Here is a 19,214-nt window from a genome sequence, read left to right as displayed (position 1 = left end):
AAGTCTCAACAAGAATTCTGTGCGCTTCAGCTGCAGATTTTTTAAAAATAAAATAGTGCATTAAAATTCCCCACAAATACTTTTTTTTGGCACGAAACTAGACATGTTTAACACAATGAAAAAATAAGTTGTTTACACTTCGGTGAAATGACATATACTGAATTTCAAGGTCGCTTATTGTACTTCCTTACAGATGCGTCACCATCTAAAAATAAACACACGTGGTTCTGGAAACGTCATCTGTTAAAGAACAGTGAGAACTTATTCAAGGCCCTTATACAAATTCCTTTACTATTAATACGACGGGACTTTCACTCCAACATCTTGTTTTGCCTTGTTCTGAAGTTCTGTAATATGATGTCGTTCCACCCCTCATGTAGTCTCAGTTCCACATTATTCATTTTATCAATATCATGCACCTTCAAAATTTCTACATAGTGTTAAATTTATACTGACAAAAAAATCACAAGAACATCTTTGTAATAATGAAGGGGGTTTGAAATTATAATGTTGTGCCACTGATAATGATATTAAATTATTTTTAATGGTATATATATGTTCTTTAATTCTTGTCTTTAATTTTCTTTTGGTTTCTATTTTATAAAACAAATGCATACAATATATAAGCAATTAAAGGTTGCCAACTTAGTATTTATCTATAAACATCCCAATAACACTCCTTCAACTGCTATATATCATTGGGATATAATAATTATAAATTACAAATTACTAATAAATTTGACCCTAGAGAGAGGCACTATCTTGTATTAAATTAAATAATTTTAATTATTATTTTCTTCCAGTTTAATCTAATTTATAATTATTATAAACAAAATTATAGCTTGATATATAACACTCCTTGAATTGCTGTATTTATTCAACAAAAATCTTAATACAGTAGTCTCATACAACGCGGGGAATTCATTATGCATTATAGGAAATCTCGTTATTGAAACCTGCATTATCACATGATTTATGAGAGTTTAAACCTTGGCCTGCAAGTTGAAAAAAACGTATACCTCTGATAGACAAAATTCAAGGGTGTTGCTTGCTTGCTTTATGGGACTCTACTGTATTTATCAATAAAAGTTTTAAAGTAATGTTTCATTGGTGCACCATGCAAATGTGTTCAGAGCATATGCTAGCCTACAAATTTTGTGAGAGATTCACTAGGTTTGTAAATATGAGCGTAATTTGTTAGGCTATACATTACAGTTTTTGGAAAATAATTCAAACGATAATTTATATAAATTCTGCATGTTAGTCTCTCTGTAAGATATGTATGTTGAGTTTACAAGGCTTGAGAACACAAACACACAGGACAGATCTGCTGGTTTTTCATCTGCACGTTCGGATATACAGAAGCTTTACATTAGAAATTATGACAGTTCTGTACTCTTACATGTATTTAGTTAACCTTACATCACAGTAATTCATTGGATTATATCAAAACTGATTTTTAATTGTAAAAAAATAAATTTTAACCAATATAATCAACAATGGTATTTAAGAATTTGTTTACGTACAAAAATTTCATTATAAAAATAAGTGCCCAAATTAAAACGGAGTACTGTACATTACTTCATGCATTTCTATAATAAGGTTCATAGTAAGGCAGCTCCAAGTGCCTAAATATTTCCTCTTCTGATGACGCAGGCAACAACCTGTCCTAGAAATAAAAGTGGCATTAGATTGGAATCGCTAAATTATTATTTGTTTAAGAAACGATGTCGTACTTTGGTAAAATCATACAATCCATTACTGGTAAGCTTCATGTTCTTTTCCTTTCTGGCATAGTTCTTCAGGCTTCTTTCAAAATGTTTATTGCCTGTCCAACCGACTAATGCAAAATAAAATTGGGAGTGGGGCGCAATCACCAGATCGACTCTTCTCGCCGTCCAACTTCTTGGCTGTGATGCCATTTTCAGTAGAAATTCTAAATTGCTTCCATCTGAGGGAAAAAGTATTTTAAACAAATTAATTTTAAGAAGCATTTGTGAAACTTAAGTATTTTAAACTCAAAACCTAAATAAATTTGAAAGGGCTGTTTATAATCTTGAGAAACTGTAAAAATGACAGTAAAGGTATGTGCACATGTGGATGGGTTGATTTCCCACTTAATTAAAAAAAAACCATGTGACTTAATTTCTCTGGTGTAAAACTTCAAGAATTACAAGATTTACATTGCATTCTTCTAATAATCCTCATTTCTCTACCTTAATTCTTTGTGGATGTTATTTGCGTCAAAAAACTCTGTCCGAATACCTTCACGTTTTCTTTTGTTCTAAATTCCACTTGAGTGTCTTTACTGATGTAATTCTATTCAAGTATGCAAGACCCCTTTTTGTCTCTCCTGACTTGTCCTCCAACTTCTTGCTCCTAAGTTGTTTCTCAGAAATTAACAAGATGCATTCAAAAAATCTCTCTCCAAAACTAAGTCAGTTTTCAATATTCAGTCAATTACTGTCTTGAAAATAGTATTTTGGAAAAGATACATCTGTAATATTTTCTTTATTTTACCTTTTCAAAATAGTTCCTTCATTTTGTAATCTACAATCTGAATGCTCACTTCTAAGCAGTCCCTAAAATTCAAAACAATTGGCAAGTGTGGAATAGAAACTTTTTAAAAACACAACCAGCCATTCCCAAGAAATTATTGCATCTTTTAAAAAAGGTAGAAAACACTCGTAGACAATTTTTTGTGACATTTTCAAAAAACAGTTTAACTAGTTTTGATTCATAACATGAAAGTACAAAAGTAACAGATTAAAATCTTGTGTATTCTGAAACTGTCTTCTTTTATCTGTTTTTATCTTCACAACTAGGTGCATAGACAGACACAGGGCATTTCTACATCATCTTTACTCAGAATATCCTATAGGCCAATACGTATTTCGGGCATAAGCCCCTCATCTGTCGGCTACATAATAACACACATTCATAAAACATATCATGAATTTCTTATATTACAAAATGTTTATTACAAACCTATTATAATATAAATAGGTTTATATTATAAAAGATGATGTAGAAACGCCCTGTGTCTGTCTATGCACCTAGTCGTGAAGATAAAAACATTAGGTTAAGTTCATTGAGAGATTTTATTATTCAAATATTGTCGCAGTTTGGTGATTCTTTATGTTTAGAGTAGATACACTGATTATGGTCCTTCTTTTTTACAGGTTTGGCAAAAATGTTGAATCAGCCATATTCTTAATGCATGTGACGAATGCATCCATTTAAATATGTACTGATATCACAAAATCTCATGAAGACGTCAACAGAGTTTTTTTTTTAAAGTCTACATTCGTGTCAAAGAAACAAGCTGACTTTTTTAAGAGTTAGTATTCGGCCAAGATGGAATCCTGGTTTGTATTTACATCAACATCCATTCCTGCTGATATCAAGAGGATGTACAAGTCAATGTAGTGAAAAAAAAATCAAACTTTTATACTACCATCCACTTTTTTCCAAACCCTCCCATCAACAGACAACTTTTTAGCCTGGATTAAAGTTAAATTCCTTTCCTCTAAAGCCTGCTTAATACTATCAATCCACCTTCATCTTGGTTTTTTCTCTTTGATTTTAGCTTTGAATACCTGTTTAGCCAGACGACTTCGCCTATTCTTTCCAAATGGCCAAAACCACCTTGGATTAGCCTCGCTTACTCTCAACTGAATAGAGAGGTTGAGGCGCACGTTTTAAACGTGTAAACGTGTACGTGTGACGTTCGGCGCCGCTTTCCCGTAAGCCTAAAAGTTTGACGATGGTGTTTGGAATGTCGAGCGTGATTCCACCGACTATCCGAACACCATTGTCAAACTTTTAGGCTTACGGGAAAGCGGCGCCGAACGTCACACGTACACGTTTACACGTTTAAAACGTGCGCCTCAACCTCTCTATTATTTCTTATCCTTACGTCTTCATTTCAATATGATTTTGCCACTGTATTCATCTATTGATATTAACACCAATAATCATTTTCTAAAAACTTTTTCTGCTGTTTCTAAATTTTGGTCAATTCCCTTATTTTTCACCCAACTCTCAGAACCACTTGTGAATATATGTTTAAAAGCTGTAGTACACAGCTAATTTTGTCTTATGACATACTTCTTTCTTGTTCCAGATATATTTGATCAATTGGTTCCCTGCCTGACCTACCTTGTTTAATCTATTTCCAATTTCCAAATCTAACTTTCCATCTTCAGTAAAGATTGTTCTGAAGTATGCCTAAAACAAGTCAATAAGTTATCAAGTTTAACTGTCAAAGTATCTTTCTATCTACTAATAGCCATACTAAAATTCCTGCAACTTTTCTCTAAATTATTTAAAGACTGGTGGAGGTCCTTGTGTTTATTGCTTAGTTCAACAATGTCTGCATGGAGTAAAGAAACCAATTTTTATATTTCCCAAACTGAAGTTTGCCAATATTTTTGATTCTTGTGTTAAATTATCCATGAAATTTATGAATAATAAAGGGACAATGCACATCCCTGCCTCACCCTAGTTTTTCTTGGAACCAGTCACCTATTTGTCCTTCCATCCTTACAGCTGATTTGCAGTTCCTATACAGCTTTAGATTCCCCCGAGTAGAGTATCCTTAATGCACATTTCTTAAACTCTATGAAATGCCTTCTCCAGATCAACAAACCCCAAGTATAGTTCCTTGTTATATTCCCATGCTTTCTCTGTCAATTGCCTTACATGATGCCAAGATCAAATATTTACGCTATTGGTCTAAAGCCTGTCTGTTTTTCTCCTAGGTTATTATCAACTATTCGTCTGACTGTTTTTCTAAAATGCTGGCATAAATTTTAGCTCATACACTGAGGAGTGAGATTCCTCTATAATTACAACATTCTGTTTTACTTCCTTTTTTATGAATTGGTACAATTAAACCTCTTCCCCAATCCTATGGAACAGACCAACATCTTTGAATAATATGATGTAACCACTGTACTACTGTTATTCCCCCATACTTTAGCATCTCTGGTCCGATATTATCTACACCGGCAGCCTTATCCACTTTAAAACAGATAGGATCTGACACTTCCAAAATTTCGGTACTTTTCTGTTCTTCAGTTAAATCTGTCACTCCTTCTTTCGGTACCTGTTCAAAGTGTTTATTCCATACCTATAAATATTTTTTTCTTTTGTTATAATTTCATCTTTATCATTCTTTATTTCTCTAGCTACAGTATTCCCACCGGTTCTGAGATTCTTTACTAATCACTGGAACATTTGCCCCCTCTTTATACTTGCTTTCTATTTGTTCCAAAATATTTTTCCAGCATCTTTGTTTAGCCATATTTACACAGTTTAGGTGTCTTACATTTAGCTTTATATTCTAACAGATTTGCTTGTGGTCTTATTTGCTATATATCTTTTATAAGTTGCCTTCTTCTCTTGTACCACTTGTCTAACCTCTTTGATCCACCATGGAGTTCTAACCTTCCCACCTTTGCAAACGACTTCCCAACATACTATTTTTGTTGATTGTACAGTTTCCTCGGATTTTTCACATTCCTCCTCCTAATATTGATAACTGTTTTTAATTTTCTTGGTACAAGATGATGATCACTATCATTTTTAAAACCTCTATCCATTTATTTGAAGACAGAGTCTTTAATGTCCTTCTTTACAATAATATTCAGTTATGCTTTTCAGATTTCTAGTGTGTTCTCTCCATGTGACTCTGTGTTGGAATATTGTATTAATAAGCATTAGTGAGTGACGAGCACAGAACTCAAGCAGTCTTTTGGCATTGTTAGGTTTTTTCTTACCAAACTTACCTAAAATGCTGCCATAGATGTTGTCATTTCTCATTCTACTATTAAGATTTCCAGCTAGAACTACTGTATATTTGCACAGATAAGACAATAGTTGAATCATAAATACAACCAAAATCCGGGGTCATCTTATAGGACAGATAAAAAGAAATAGATAGTTGAAATTTATATAAATTAAAACCATAAAATAAAACAAATCACTCACCAATGTATTTAAATAGCCCCATGTGACGTTTTTGTGAATAGTCAAGATCATTACCCAAATGCCCAAATCAGTGTGAATCACAAGGCAGTGCTGCCAGATTCAAGAAAATAAAATTTGAAGTTCTTTCAAAAAATTATGAATAGTTTGATAGTTTGGGGGTCATCTTATAGGATAGATATATGCTAAACTATAAAACTTTGATGAAAATTTATATCTGGTCTTATCTGAAGGTCATCTTATCTGCACAAATATACGGTATTTTTCATTAGTATTTGTCTCTACTGCTGATCCCAGAATGTCATGAAATACTTCTACATCTTCCTTCTTTGATCCTTCAGTAGGTCCATGGACACAGATGAATCTCATTATCCAGTTTGCTATTTTTAAATTTTGCCCAGATGACTCTGCTAGAGTGCTTCCCATTCTATAAGATTATCTTCCATAGCAGATGTAAATGCTACGCTACACTCTCCTTGCATTGAGCATCATTCACTGAGTAGATCAACTTATATTTGTTATTTAGGTTTTCTTAGTTTCAGTGACACCTGCTATTTGTACAGTACATTATACTTTTCTAGTTCTTCAGCTAGCTGTACTTCCTTTCCATTCAGACTTCTAACATTGATGATACCAACCTGATTTGTGTTCCAGTAGCATATTTAGTGCTGTGTGTCCTACTTCCCTGACCAACGTGGCAAAGACTTTGTTGATTTGATTTACCATGTTTAAAAGTTTTAACCAATAAAGAGATCAATTATGCTTGGTTAATCCTATAATGGTGGCCTGTTCACTTTGATAGCCCAGTTAATTGGCTATCTACTGCCAGGTTGTCCATGGGGGGGTGAGGAATGGACATTAGATCAAGCCCCCAGTTGGTTCTTCATATGCCCAACAGTCTAGAAAATGTGAGGGTCTCCTTCTGGTTGTGACTCAAACCTTTTACCTAATATGTAAATACAAAGGATTGTTATATACTTGAGATAAATATATGATATATGTCACTGAATTTTTTAACTAATTTTCAGCCTGTGAATTGTCAAAGTATTGAACAATTATGACTAAATAGTTATAAAATAATAAAATGGTATATTAAAATAAAATGTACCTGCAATTTCTGAAACTGTATCATGACATTCTTCACCAAAATCCTTAAATATCAGAAAACATTTTTCAAAATTATCTATAGAAGTGTTGGATACAAACTGCATCGGATCTTGCGTGTTAAACCTTTCGATTCCTCCGTACAAAACAAGATTTCTCTCTTTCAACCTTTTCAGTATAGTTGAAAGTAAACCGATTTCTTTTCCTTCAGTTAGATGAGAGATTAAAATATCAACATCATGGCCTTCAGTTTTACCTCTGAAAAGGAAAGGAAAAAAAAAAGAGTAATTATTTATTGTTGCGTCATCACAATGCTGGACTGCAATATGATATCAGTGTTCTCGATTTTAGTAGTGTCTTGCTTCTGTATATCATACTTTTCTGGTTATCTGTCTAACTCTGTTCGGGGAAAAATTTCTGAATTGAAATAATGTGACTCCTGGTGCAAACTGAAAGTTCGTATATCGTTAATCAGGGCCTCCTACTCCCTAAGCTTTCCTTATCTGATTTCAACTTTTACCTATCTAACTCCATTCTGAAGTTTAATGAATACAGAATAATTAAAAAAACTGAAAATTTTACTAGAATGGTAGAATGGACAGGATACCACAAAAAACAATACTTGTGGTCACCCTATACACGTGGTATAACCACAGTCCAATTAAAATCTGGGTGTATTATTAGATTTATAATAATTTATGTATAAAACTAAGCAGTACATATAAGAATGAAGAAATAATTTAGTTTAATTATGAACATATCTATATAATGAGTTTTTTTGTCAACTGGATAATGTTTAAAAAACTTATTTTTCAAATTAATATTTGTAAATGATGATAACTCAATGCAATCATAAAATAAGTTTAATTTTCCAATAAAATATAATCAGTAAATGTTCTACATACTGTATCCTTATTAAGAAATTTCTTCAATATTTATATGAAGATTTGGTGACAACAATTTGCAAACTTGCAGTTTCTGTATCTAAGAAAAATCTGGGCCCACTATTACCTTCAGTCGAAGCTATTGCCACATGGGTTACACCGTAATACAAAAACAATCCACCATTATTAACAGTAATATAGTTTTGACTATTTTTGTTAGTGGCATGACCCAAACTTTGATCTTTGAGTATTCTTTTGATATTGCAATAATTCTTCTTGATTTGTTTTTCACATAATCTGTTATTAAATCTTGACAAATCTGTATTTGATACACACAAATCAGTTTGACAGGAATTATGATTGTAACCTGACTATATTTGAAGCAAATAAATATTTGAAAATGTTATAGTTTTTCAATGTGACTATTATGTTAAGTTTGCAATTTATTTTAATGTAAAAGCTTGTGTATATTAGAGCAAAATTTGTGACAGGCAATGGTGGCTCACATAACTTTGTACGAGAGACTCGTCTCAGAATACAGCTCTTGCAAGCAACTTGAGAGCCTCAAAAGTATTTCCATGACAATAAATAAAAACTTCGCACACAATTTCTGATGCATATCACATCATAAAATATAAGAAACTTGTAGACAAAACACTATTACAATAAGATATTTACCTGCGAAATCCACCAATTAGACATACAGATGCATTTTCTTCAACCCCTTTTGCTTCATTCTCAACCATTTTTAATATTTCAAGAGCTTTAGATTTTAAAACTGGTTCAGACAGATCTTCATGAAATGCCAACCCTAAAATAATTTATGCCATACGATAAGAATTATATGTTCATAATGACTTAAGAAAATATTAAAAAAGAAGTAAGAATATTCAACTTTATTCATGCATTAAGTTAATGAAGGAATGATGATTATTTTTATTTAAATAAATAAAAATCATTGGCAAGATTCAGTTTATGTATAATTTTATGTATTTTGACTTGATAAAAATTAAGCTTATATAAACACATTTTATGTTGCTCAATATTGCCAAAATTACATATAAGCCAAACTAGACGTATAGAAGTAAATGATGATGATTTATAATCTGGCAATATGCATATGTTAGAATTATTAATATAATTCTAATCTTAAATTTATTAATTAATAATTACCAAGTTTGTATTTACTAGGTGATCAAAGGAAAAGTTTGCTCAGAAGAAATAAAGTGAGGATTCTGGTGTTGCTGTGAGTCAGTTGTGCTTATTATTACCCTGCCATGTGTCAAGAGAAGAGTGTTCAAGATTTACATTTTTATTTAATACAGAATTTAGGGGTAATATTTGAAATTCTAAATAAATAAATATATCATTATTGTAAGTCTGAAATTTGACTCTAACAGTTATATGAACAGATTCACAAGATAATCCAGTCTTGAAGACTTCTTGAGACTAATTTCTAAGTACATCTGAATGTCTCAGTTAACTTTTTGTTTATAACAACTATTTTTTTTTTCATTACACATAGACCCTGTACATCATCACCTATTAAAAATTTGCTATATTCTTGTAGGTACAGATGATTCAGGAATGTTTCTTCCCCCACAAATTACAGGAAATCCTCATTAGTTTGAAATTTGAGGGACAAAATAATCATGACAGAATTATCTGAGATTTACATATTTCTGTACAACATGCCAAATTCCACATAACTGACAGCCATATTTTGTTTGCTTAATAAATGATATGTATACAGAATGCTATTTTCATTATTTATTTATAATTATTAAACTGCAGATAAAAAGCAAGTGTTCAGTGAGAACCTCGCAGATTGCCAGATAGGTTATATAAAAAGTAAATTGGAATTCCTCAATGTAGCCAGAAAAGTACTAAGTCACCCAAATCTAGTAGCCTAGAGCCCTATGAATATTTCAATCTGCTACTTGTAACTTGATCTTGCAATCCCAAAACCCAGTCGTATTTTAAGAGATAAGAGAGAAAAGGGTAGTCCATGGGTAAGGTGACACTAAAATGTGTTACTGCAAAAGTAAAACCACATTCACCTGATTAGCGTTGTTCTTGGTTTATTCTCCTCTTACAGTACAGTGCAGTGCACTTTGGTCTAAATGAATGAGTTTACATATACACAACATAGTTTGGACAGAATTTTCATTTTGAATTTCAAAGTAGCCATATTTCGAACTTACCAAATTCTATAATGTGTAAATCTCTACATCCTCGGCCAGGACAAATAATATAGTTACAAACTAATGGGAATTTGAACTATCTGAGTTTGAATTAGTGAGGATTTCATGCATCATCATAAATTTTGGTAAAAACTATCAAAATTCTTTGTTCTATAGTGCATCCCATAAGTCATGAACTGATTCTTGATGCATTTGTCTTCAGGTTTTTCTGTTTCTGGACGATTTTGACATAAGACAAATGCATCAAGATCAACCTAACGGGTTGGTCAGTGCAGTAATGTGGAGGTGGCAAAATGAGTTCAACTTTGGGCATTTTTCAGGGAGATGACAAGAGTGAGCACAAATTTTGCTTATTGTCATTGAATAACCAGTTGCAATTTAAGAGGATGGGCGTCATGGTTGTCAAAGTGTGTTTAAATTCAAGGTCAGCCAAAAATAACAACACACAATATATGCCAACATTGTGTGGACAGATAACACAAGAATTTATGAGGACTTGTGCAGCAATCTGGGATCAGTAACAGCAAACATTTGTCACACAAATATGGTCAGACTGAAACCCAACATCTTGTAATGTGTATGGAATGTCCTATTGCTCACCTTGATGGGTGAGCAACAGGACAACAATCACTGTAAACATAGTATATGAACAGCTATTCTGTCTATGCTACATAACTTGTGATATCTAAAGTGTATATCATAACACTTAAAGACAATAAACAAATACTTCACTTGAAAATCTAACAGAAAAGTCACTAGACACTAGCTCAGTGTCAAACAACTACTTTTTTCACGTTTTTCATTTGATCTCCCAGCATCCTGCCTAGAGAGTTCCAAAACACAGTGGCGTACCGTAGTGGGGGCGGCAGGGGCGGCCCGCCCGGGCGGCACTTTTTAGGGGGCGGCAAAATTTCACAATAAACAATAATAATATCTTGTAAAAATTTGAAACATCCTAATCTATGGTTAGTGAGCGCTAAGATTGGCTTTACTTTACTTCTAGACTTATTACACCACCACAGGACATCAAATTAGATTTAGAAAAACACTATTTTATTTTCAGAATGCATTTCGGACATAGAGTCCCTCATCAGCTATTTGCTACAAAAATTAATAGGAGGTTAACAATTTTATAAAAAGGCCGTGATTGACATAAATGAACAAAAATGTGGACTTACATTTGACATGTGGGTTCGACGCGTTGAACATTAATTAAAAGATTAAGCATACGATATACAAGATTTCTCGTTAAAAACGGTAATGTTGGTGCAATAACGTAATAATAAACAGAGGTACTGGTAAAACAGTAAAGTTATAAAAATATACATTGTTAACAAAATGATAAGTAAATTCACAGTAACACGAACAGAGTAAGAAGACGATTCGAAGTACATTCCAGGGTGACTGTCACCCTCACCCCTATCCGTTTTCACACCTCTCCCCTCCCCCCACGCCTCCTCTGGTCAAATATGCGTACCACGATTCATGTAATTTTTGGCCAGAGTTATTATTCATGATTTTCTCTTTGTTTTTAATTATTTCTAAGTGTTCGTACCATCTTCTTTTATAAGTATTTGGTTCCTTTCTAAGTATTTTGACAGTATCCTTTACAATCTGACAGCCTTCATTATTACAGTGGGCGGCTACAGCCGAGCTATCATTGTTGTGTGCTATGGCAGAGATATGTTCATTGAAACGGACCTTTAATTCCCTACTAGTTTCACCAATGTAAGATTTGGGTGTGGTACAGTCGCACTCAAATTTGTAAACAACGTTTTTTTGGTCCCATATGTTAGCTTTCCTGTTAGGTACGTTTATTTCCTTATGTAAGCTGTTGCGATGTTCGGGTACCAGAATAATATTATACTTAACTAATTTACTTTTGATTCTTTCAAAAATATTCGTAACGTAAGGAATTTTAAGGAATTTATAAGCAGTGTTGTCAATTGGTTGTTTGTGTGCATTAACATATTTTTTATTAAGCCAGTTACTAATCATGCGCTTGCTATAACCGTTCAATAAGTATGTTTTTATGATGTCTTCGATTTCATTGGATATATCGGTATCATATGTGGTACGTTGCATAATTTTATCCAAGTACATGTAGAAAGTATTCTTTTTTATATAAGTTGGTACTTCAGATGTAAAGTGTATGACGCTGTCAATAGTACAAGGTTTTTTATATTTTTTAAAGGTTGTTTTGTCTTTGTGTCTCGTGACGAGAATGTCTAAGAATGGTAACTGACAGTTGCATTCAGGTTCTAAGTCAAATTTAATGTCATTATCTATTTTATTTACGTGTTCCAGAATTTTATTCGCCTGTATGATGTTGTCATCATATATGAGAAAACAGTCGTCGACGTAACGGTACAGTTCTATTATACCCTTGATATTGACAACGTCATGATCAATATTGCACATACTTAATTCAGCAAGGATTGGTCCTATTATTGAGCCCATTGTAGACGCAGACATCTACAAGCAACTGTTGAATCAAAATACGTACATTGAACTGCATAATGATCCAACTAACCTTCTTAACAAAAAATTAAAAAAGGCAATTGTTAACCTTGAGAAACAAAATCTTATTAGCCAAACAGAAAAACATTTTATTCTCAATACTGAAAACAGAACACCCAAGTTCTCTTACAGGGTTAAAACCCATAAAGTTCCAGTCTCCTATAGACCTCTGGTAGATATAAAAGGATATATCTTTTATAATTTAGAACTTATTTTAAAAGAAAAACTAAACACCCTCGTTAAATCCCCTTATAGCATACAGTGCACTGACTACTTTATACAAAAACTCAAAACTTTAAAGTTCGAGCCCACCTACAGGATTGCCTCCTTGGACGTACGCAGCATGTATCCGTCCATTAAACGCAACAGAATATTAGCTACATTAAAAACCCAAAACTGTCAGCAATGGATCATAGATATGGTAACTCTTGTGTTGGAAAATAATTATTTTGTCAGCCAAAAAAGATTCTTTAGACAATGCGATGGTATCCCCATGGGCTCAATAATAGGACCAATCCTTGCTGAATTAAGTATGTGCAATATCGATCATGACGTTGTCAATATCAAGGGTATAATAGAACTGTACCGTTACGTCGACGACTGTTTTCTCATATATGATGACAACATCATACAGGCGGATAAAATTCTGGAACACGTAAATAAAATAGATAATGACATTAAATTTGACTTAGAACCTGAATGCAACTGTCAGTTACCATTCTTAGACATTCTCGTCACGAGACACAAAGACAAAACAACCTTTAAAAAATATAAAAAACCTTGTACTATTGACAGCGTCATACACTTTACATCTGAAGTACCAACTTATATAAAAAAGAATACTTTCTACATGTACTTGGATAAAATTATGCAACGTACCACATATGATACCGATATATCCAATGAAATCGAAGACATCATAAAAACATACTTATTGAACGGTTATAGCAAGCGCATGATTAGTAACTGGCTTAATAAAAAATATGTTAATGCACACAAACAACCAATTGACAGTACTGCTTATAAATTCCTTACGTTACGAATATTTTTGAAAGAATCAAAAGTAAATTAGTTAAGTATAATATTATTCTGGTACCCGAACATCGCAACAGCTTACATAAGGAAATAAACGTACCTAACAGGAAAGCTAACATATGGGACCAAAAAAACGTTGTTTACAAATTTGAGTGCGACTGTACCACACCCAAATCTTACATTGGTGAAACTAGTAGGGAATTAAAGGTCCGTTTCAATGAACATATCTCTGCCATAGCACACAACAATGATAGCTCGGCTGTAGCCGCCCACTGTAATAATGAAGGCTGTCAGATTGTAAAGGATACTGTCAAAATACTTAGAAAGGAACCAAATACTTATAAAAGAAGATGGTACGAACACTTAGAAATAATTAAAAACAAAGAGAAAATCATGAATAATAACTCTGGCCAAAAATTACATGAATCGTGGTACGCATATTTGACCAGAGGAGGCGTGGGGGGAGGGGAGAGGTGTGAAAACGGATAGGGGTGAGGGTGACAGTCACCCTGGAATGTACTTCGAATCGTCTTCTTACTCTGTTCGTGTTACTGTGAATTTACTTATCATTTTGTTAACAATGTATATTTTTATAACTTTACTGTTTTACCAGTACCTCTGTTTATTATTACGTTATTGCACCAACATTACCGTTTTTAACGAGAAATCTTGTATATCGTATGCTTAATCTTTTAATTAATGTTCAACGCGTCGAACCCACATGTCAAATGTAAGTCCACATTTTTGTTCATTTATGTCAATCACGGCCTTTTTATAAAATTGTTAACCTCCTAATAATTTTTGTAGCAAATAGCTGATGAGGGACTCTATGTCCGAAATGCATTCTGAAAATAAAATAGTGTTTTTCTAAATCTAATTTGATGTCCTGTAGTGGTGTAATAAGTCTAGAAGTAAAGTAAAGCCAATCTTAGCGCTCACTAACCATTGAGAAGACTAGACAAGAAGCGTATCATAGTATCCTAATCTATACTTGCATCGCGCCTACGGTAGTGCTATCGTCCGGACAGTCCGGGAATCGGCTTTCCGTCCGGGTGAACTAGTAATTTTTTTATCCAAGGAAATCCTGCGAAACCTGTTGACCTTTTCTTTTTGCTTGTACGATTCATTCGCGTTCATATACACCACTAATATCCAATAGAACTATTTTAAACAGGCCGCTGCACTACCACCGAATTTTTCATTGCTTGTTCTGTGACAAAACTGAATTTTGCTCTTTTAAATTGAAATACCTAAACAGAGCCGTAACTAGCCATTCCTGTGCCCTGTGCAAGAATTTGCATTTAGGCCCCTTAATTTATTTGGTTTTGGGAAAATAATAAAACAAATACATTATAATAGATTTTTAATAAGATTTATTTTGAATTGAATTTTCTGGCTTTCATTTCAGCAAATTCATTAATTACAACATCATAATTAATATTTTTAACGATATTGTATTTTATTGAAATAATAGAAATATTGGATAATCGTTGTTGCCCGATAGTGATATTAAATAATTTTTTATTAAGTTTAACTTGCTGAAACTTTTCTCGCACAAAGCAATAGAAACGGGAAGAGTTAGAAATATTCGAAGAGCGACATTGATATTTGGGTAAGACTCAATTAAACCGAAATCACGAAGAGCCTGTAGAATATTAAGCGCAGATGAAGTTTCTATATTTTGTATAAGAGTCGTTACTTCAAAATTAAAACTTTCAATTTCACTTGTGAAGTTACTTTTTTAAATCTTTGCTATATTTAATAGCGAGATATGCAGCCGATTCTTTTAAATCAGCAACACTCGTGTATTGTAAAGACGAGCCACAGAGAAAGCAGAAATCATCACAGATAATTTTCATTTTTTTATAACGCCAATCTATTTGACACAATAGTGTGTCAAGAACACTGTAAATTTGTATTTTAAATAATTTTTCGGGTGTCAAGTTACTTCCTTCACTTGGTGTTTTATCTATTTCCATTATCTTAACTTTTTTTTTTCGTTTATTAAGAAATCCCTTTATTAAGAAATCCCCTTAAGAAATACTTTTTGGTTTGTTTTCAGAATATGATCAATAATAGCATCCGTTAATATTGTTGGCCATAAAGCTATATCACTTATTACTTCCATGTATCTATATATATCGAAGCGTTTTTCTGGACTATTTTTATCTTCTGCGTTTTAGCAATCCCTTTTTTCAGTAGCATTTTAAAGACTGCGGAGCCCCTTCGGGGCTCTACGCGCCCGCATAGTTCGCTTACCGCTTAATCCATCATTCAGGTATGTGTAATACACCACATATGCGTACCACTATAAAGCAAAAAATGATGTCAGAATTTCTACAGGCCTTTTACAACCTCGAGACTAAAATTTTATTCGGGAGTTACCATTTTCAATTTAGTACTGTAATTTTAAAAAATTCCTCGGACAGATTTATTTTTGTTACAAAATGTTACCTTTACAGATTTCTAGCTCTGCACACTATAGAAAAATCTAGAAATACAGTTTTGTATATCGTAATAATATTAGTAGTTGCCAGAAAGCTCTATAAAGTAGAGAAAAATCTGTAAATTTGAAAACTATAAACATAAATTTAAATTTCCCAAAAAATAAATAAAAAAATCTCAAAAGTCGCTACTTTTGGCTGATTTGTCCGAGGTCTCTGCTACCTCACTACATCCCTCTAAAAGTCGCCACAGTTGGGAACACTGGTGAACAGACATCTAGGGTCTAAGTAAGGCGAAATGTAATCGCCAAACCGCGCTGTAGAAAGGCGGAAAAATTTAAAATTTAAAAATATAATTTCTTGTGAACATCAGTTTGAGCCCCCCTTCCAAGTGGGCCCTGTGCGGGTGCACCTGTTGCACCTGCTTAGTTACGGCTCTGTACCTAAATAAGGGGGGGCCGAAATTTTCCTCCGCCCCGGGCGGCCGACACCCACGGTATGCCACTGCCAAAACAGCTCACCAAATAACCAAGAGATTAATAACTTTGTTAGATATCTCTTAATTAAAACTTAAATAGTAAACTTTATGCACATATTAATCAAAATAAGGTAATGTAACAAAGAGTTATAAGTTTACACATTTTAAATTTGTACAGACACAACCAATGATTGCCTGAATGATCGCGCTAGAATTTGGCTAATTAAATGATTAATATAAAGCAATTTGTCACTAGACGGAGACATTAGGAGACCATCTCTTGATTAAATTAATAATGTCTTCCTCTAGTGACAAATTGCTTTATATTAATTATTTAATTAGCCAAATTCTAGCTCAATCATTCAGGAGATTATTGAATGTGTCTATATACACTCATTGGGCGTTAAGATGTTTATTATATGTGTGAAACTTATTTTTTGATGGAAATACAGTGTCCCTAAACACACAGGCAAAAATACATATTCTCAAGAAATGAAAAATTTATTAACAACATTTTATTTAATCTGAATATTAATGTCTTCAAGATAATTTCTATAATTTTCAGAAAAAGAAGTCAAAGAGGTAAGATCAGGTGAATGAGGAGACCAGGTCATGCACGTAGTCACGTGGAGTGGTCTCCTCATTCCACATGACCACTATGAACATAAACAATATGACCATCCTTTATGTCCACTGAGAAGTACCAGTTCAATTCTTTCTTCTTTCAACAAAATTACAGTTAATGAGATTTCCTGTGTTCAGACTTTAGGGATACCCTGTACAAAAAACAAAAAAAAAAAAAATAATTTATACCTGATAAAATTCAGGATTTCAGGGCAACTACAAACTTTCGTTAGAAAAAAAAAGCAGCTGTATTCAAATTAATGAAATATGTAAGCTGATAATATGCAAAGTTTTGAATAATGATTATCATAATGAATATGCAAAATAGTCTGTTCAGTGGCATGCAAATTATTTTGTACTGTAATAACAAACTGGAAAATTTCAGAATTATATAAATAAAGGCAAGTCATGAAAGCTGAAAGTGGCTAAAGATGACAAAAGTCTGTTTTATGCCAAAGGAAGTAACAAAACTGGAGAAATGACTGGTACTTCTAGGTCTGTCCGTGAACTCTATAAAAATACTGGGAAAAAATTACACAGAGGCTGCTTGAGAACTGTAGCAGAGTAAATCTACAGTCCAAATTATACTTCAGCAGTATCAAATTCACAGCTCTACAGCTTCATGGCAACAAAGTTGTGGCAGAAAAAAGCTGTTAAATGATAGGGACTGCAGACATTTTATAAGATATATTCAGAAAAATCAGCATGTTACAATGATCAAATATTTTCTTAACTGTTTGGGTTAAGGTTAAAAACATGGCAAAAAAAAAAAAAAAAAAACAAATCATTTAAACAATTTTGATATTTGAATCAATTATTTTTCATTCAAATATATCATCACTAATATATATTAGTGACAGGCAGTCTTAGTTACAATGATTAATCTAGTTTATTTTATGAAAACTGTTTTTAAAAAAGAAATTTTATTATACAGGAAGTCTCACTTAAAATTGGCCTGACTAGGATGATGAAACATTAGTGATGTATATTTTAAAGTGGATAATTAAAGGAAAAATGCACCCGATCAATCCCAGAACTACAGTGGTACCTCAGGATATGAGTGACCCAGCATAAGAAATTTTCAGGATACGACATGAAATTCAAACATATTTTTGCTCCATGATACGAACAAAAACTCACCATACAACGTTACATTAGTTTGCAGCGCCATTTTTTTTTTTTTCACTTCTGTTCACTGGTCTCAGTCTGCGTGTTTGCTTTGTCGTGGAAGGATCTCGCTCAATAAAGGAAATCTTGATGTATTATCAGAAAGTGATTGATTTTATTGAAAAGAAACATCCCAAAAAGGTTTACACTAGCTGTATTGCTGCTCACAGTAATGAAATTTGCCTAAGTAATTTTAGAAACATTTTAAAAAGTAGGCAAAGCCAAACCTCTTTGGATAGATATTTTACCAAGCGACCTCTATCCAGTGAAAGTGCTGGTAGAAATGAAGGAAAGAAAGCAAAAAGCAGTGAATAAAAATTTTTTAAAAATTTATATAAAACAACAGTAATTTTTTTTATCTTTTCTAAGTTATTTTTAAGTTATTGTTACATTATGTTATGTAAGTTAAGTTTTAGTATCATTTCCCTTCTCCTCTTCTGCAACCAGTTTACACCTCCACCATCATCTATCCCAGTGGTTCCCAATTAGTTTTTCCTGTGTACCACTTCAAGAAAGAGTTCAAACTCGCATACCCCTTATAGCAGAAATTCATATTAATCCATACTAATATAAATTTGAAGGTAATTCTGCCTGTCTGTTACCTTTTCATGTCTAAACCATTGAACAGGTTTTAATAAAATTTGGTACAGAGCTAGCTTACATGTTGGAGATGGACATGAACTACATTTTACTGCAAGAAAATATCTTACTCCCACGAGAAAATTCGATATAATGCAGGCAAAGCTGTGGGTAGACAGCTAGT

The 19,214-nt window shown here is 33.0% G+C and overlaps 1 protein-coding gene across 2 annotated transcripts in view; it reads right to left on the bottom strand.

Annotated features, from left to right (window-relative positions):
* Window positions 1-245: 245 nt before the first annotated feature.
* LOC111620738 (DNA-directed DNA/RNA polymerase mu-like) overlaps window positions 246-19,214 on the bottom strand; it is a 42,123-nt gene continuing 23,154 nt past the window's right edge. The window contains exons 6-9 of one of the 2 annotated variants that reach the window (XM_023362731.1): window positions 8,658-8,790; window positions 7,100-7,353; window positions 1,737-1,951; window positions 246-1,669 (exon numbers count right to left, since the gene is read on the bottom strand). In XM_023362731.1, coding sequence (XP_023218499.1) covers window positions 1,583-1,669; window positions 1,737-1,951; window positions 7,100-7,353; window positions 8,658-8,790 — 689 coding nt within the window. In that variant the 3' untranslated portion in view covers window positions 246-1,582. Of the gene's footprint in view, window positions 1,670-1,736; window positions 1,952-7,099; window positions 7,354-8,657; window positions 8,791-19,214 lie in introns of those variants that run through there. The other variant, XM_023362732.1, reaches the window with a different exon arrangement.

This window comes from Centruroides sculpturatus, unplaced genomic scaffold, assembly GCF_000671375.1.
Source record: "Centruroides sculpturatus isolate CEXI.00-Female unplaced genomic scaffold, Cexi_2.0 scaffold274, whole genome shotgun sequence".
Classification (NCBI taxonomy): domain Eukaryota; kingdom Metazoa; phylum Arthropoda; class Arachnida; order Scorpiones; family Buthidae; genus Centruroides; species Centruroides sculpturatus.
Note: the sequence above shows the minus strand (reverse complement) of the source record. Positions and strands in the feature narration are given on the sequence as shown.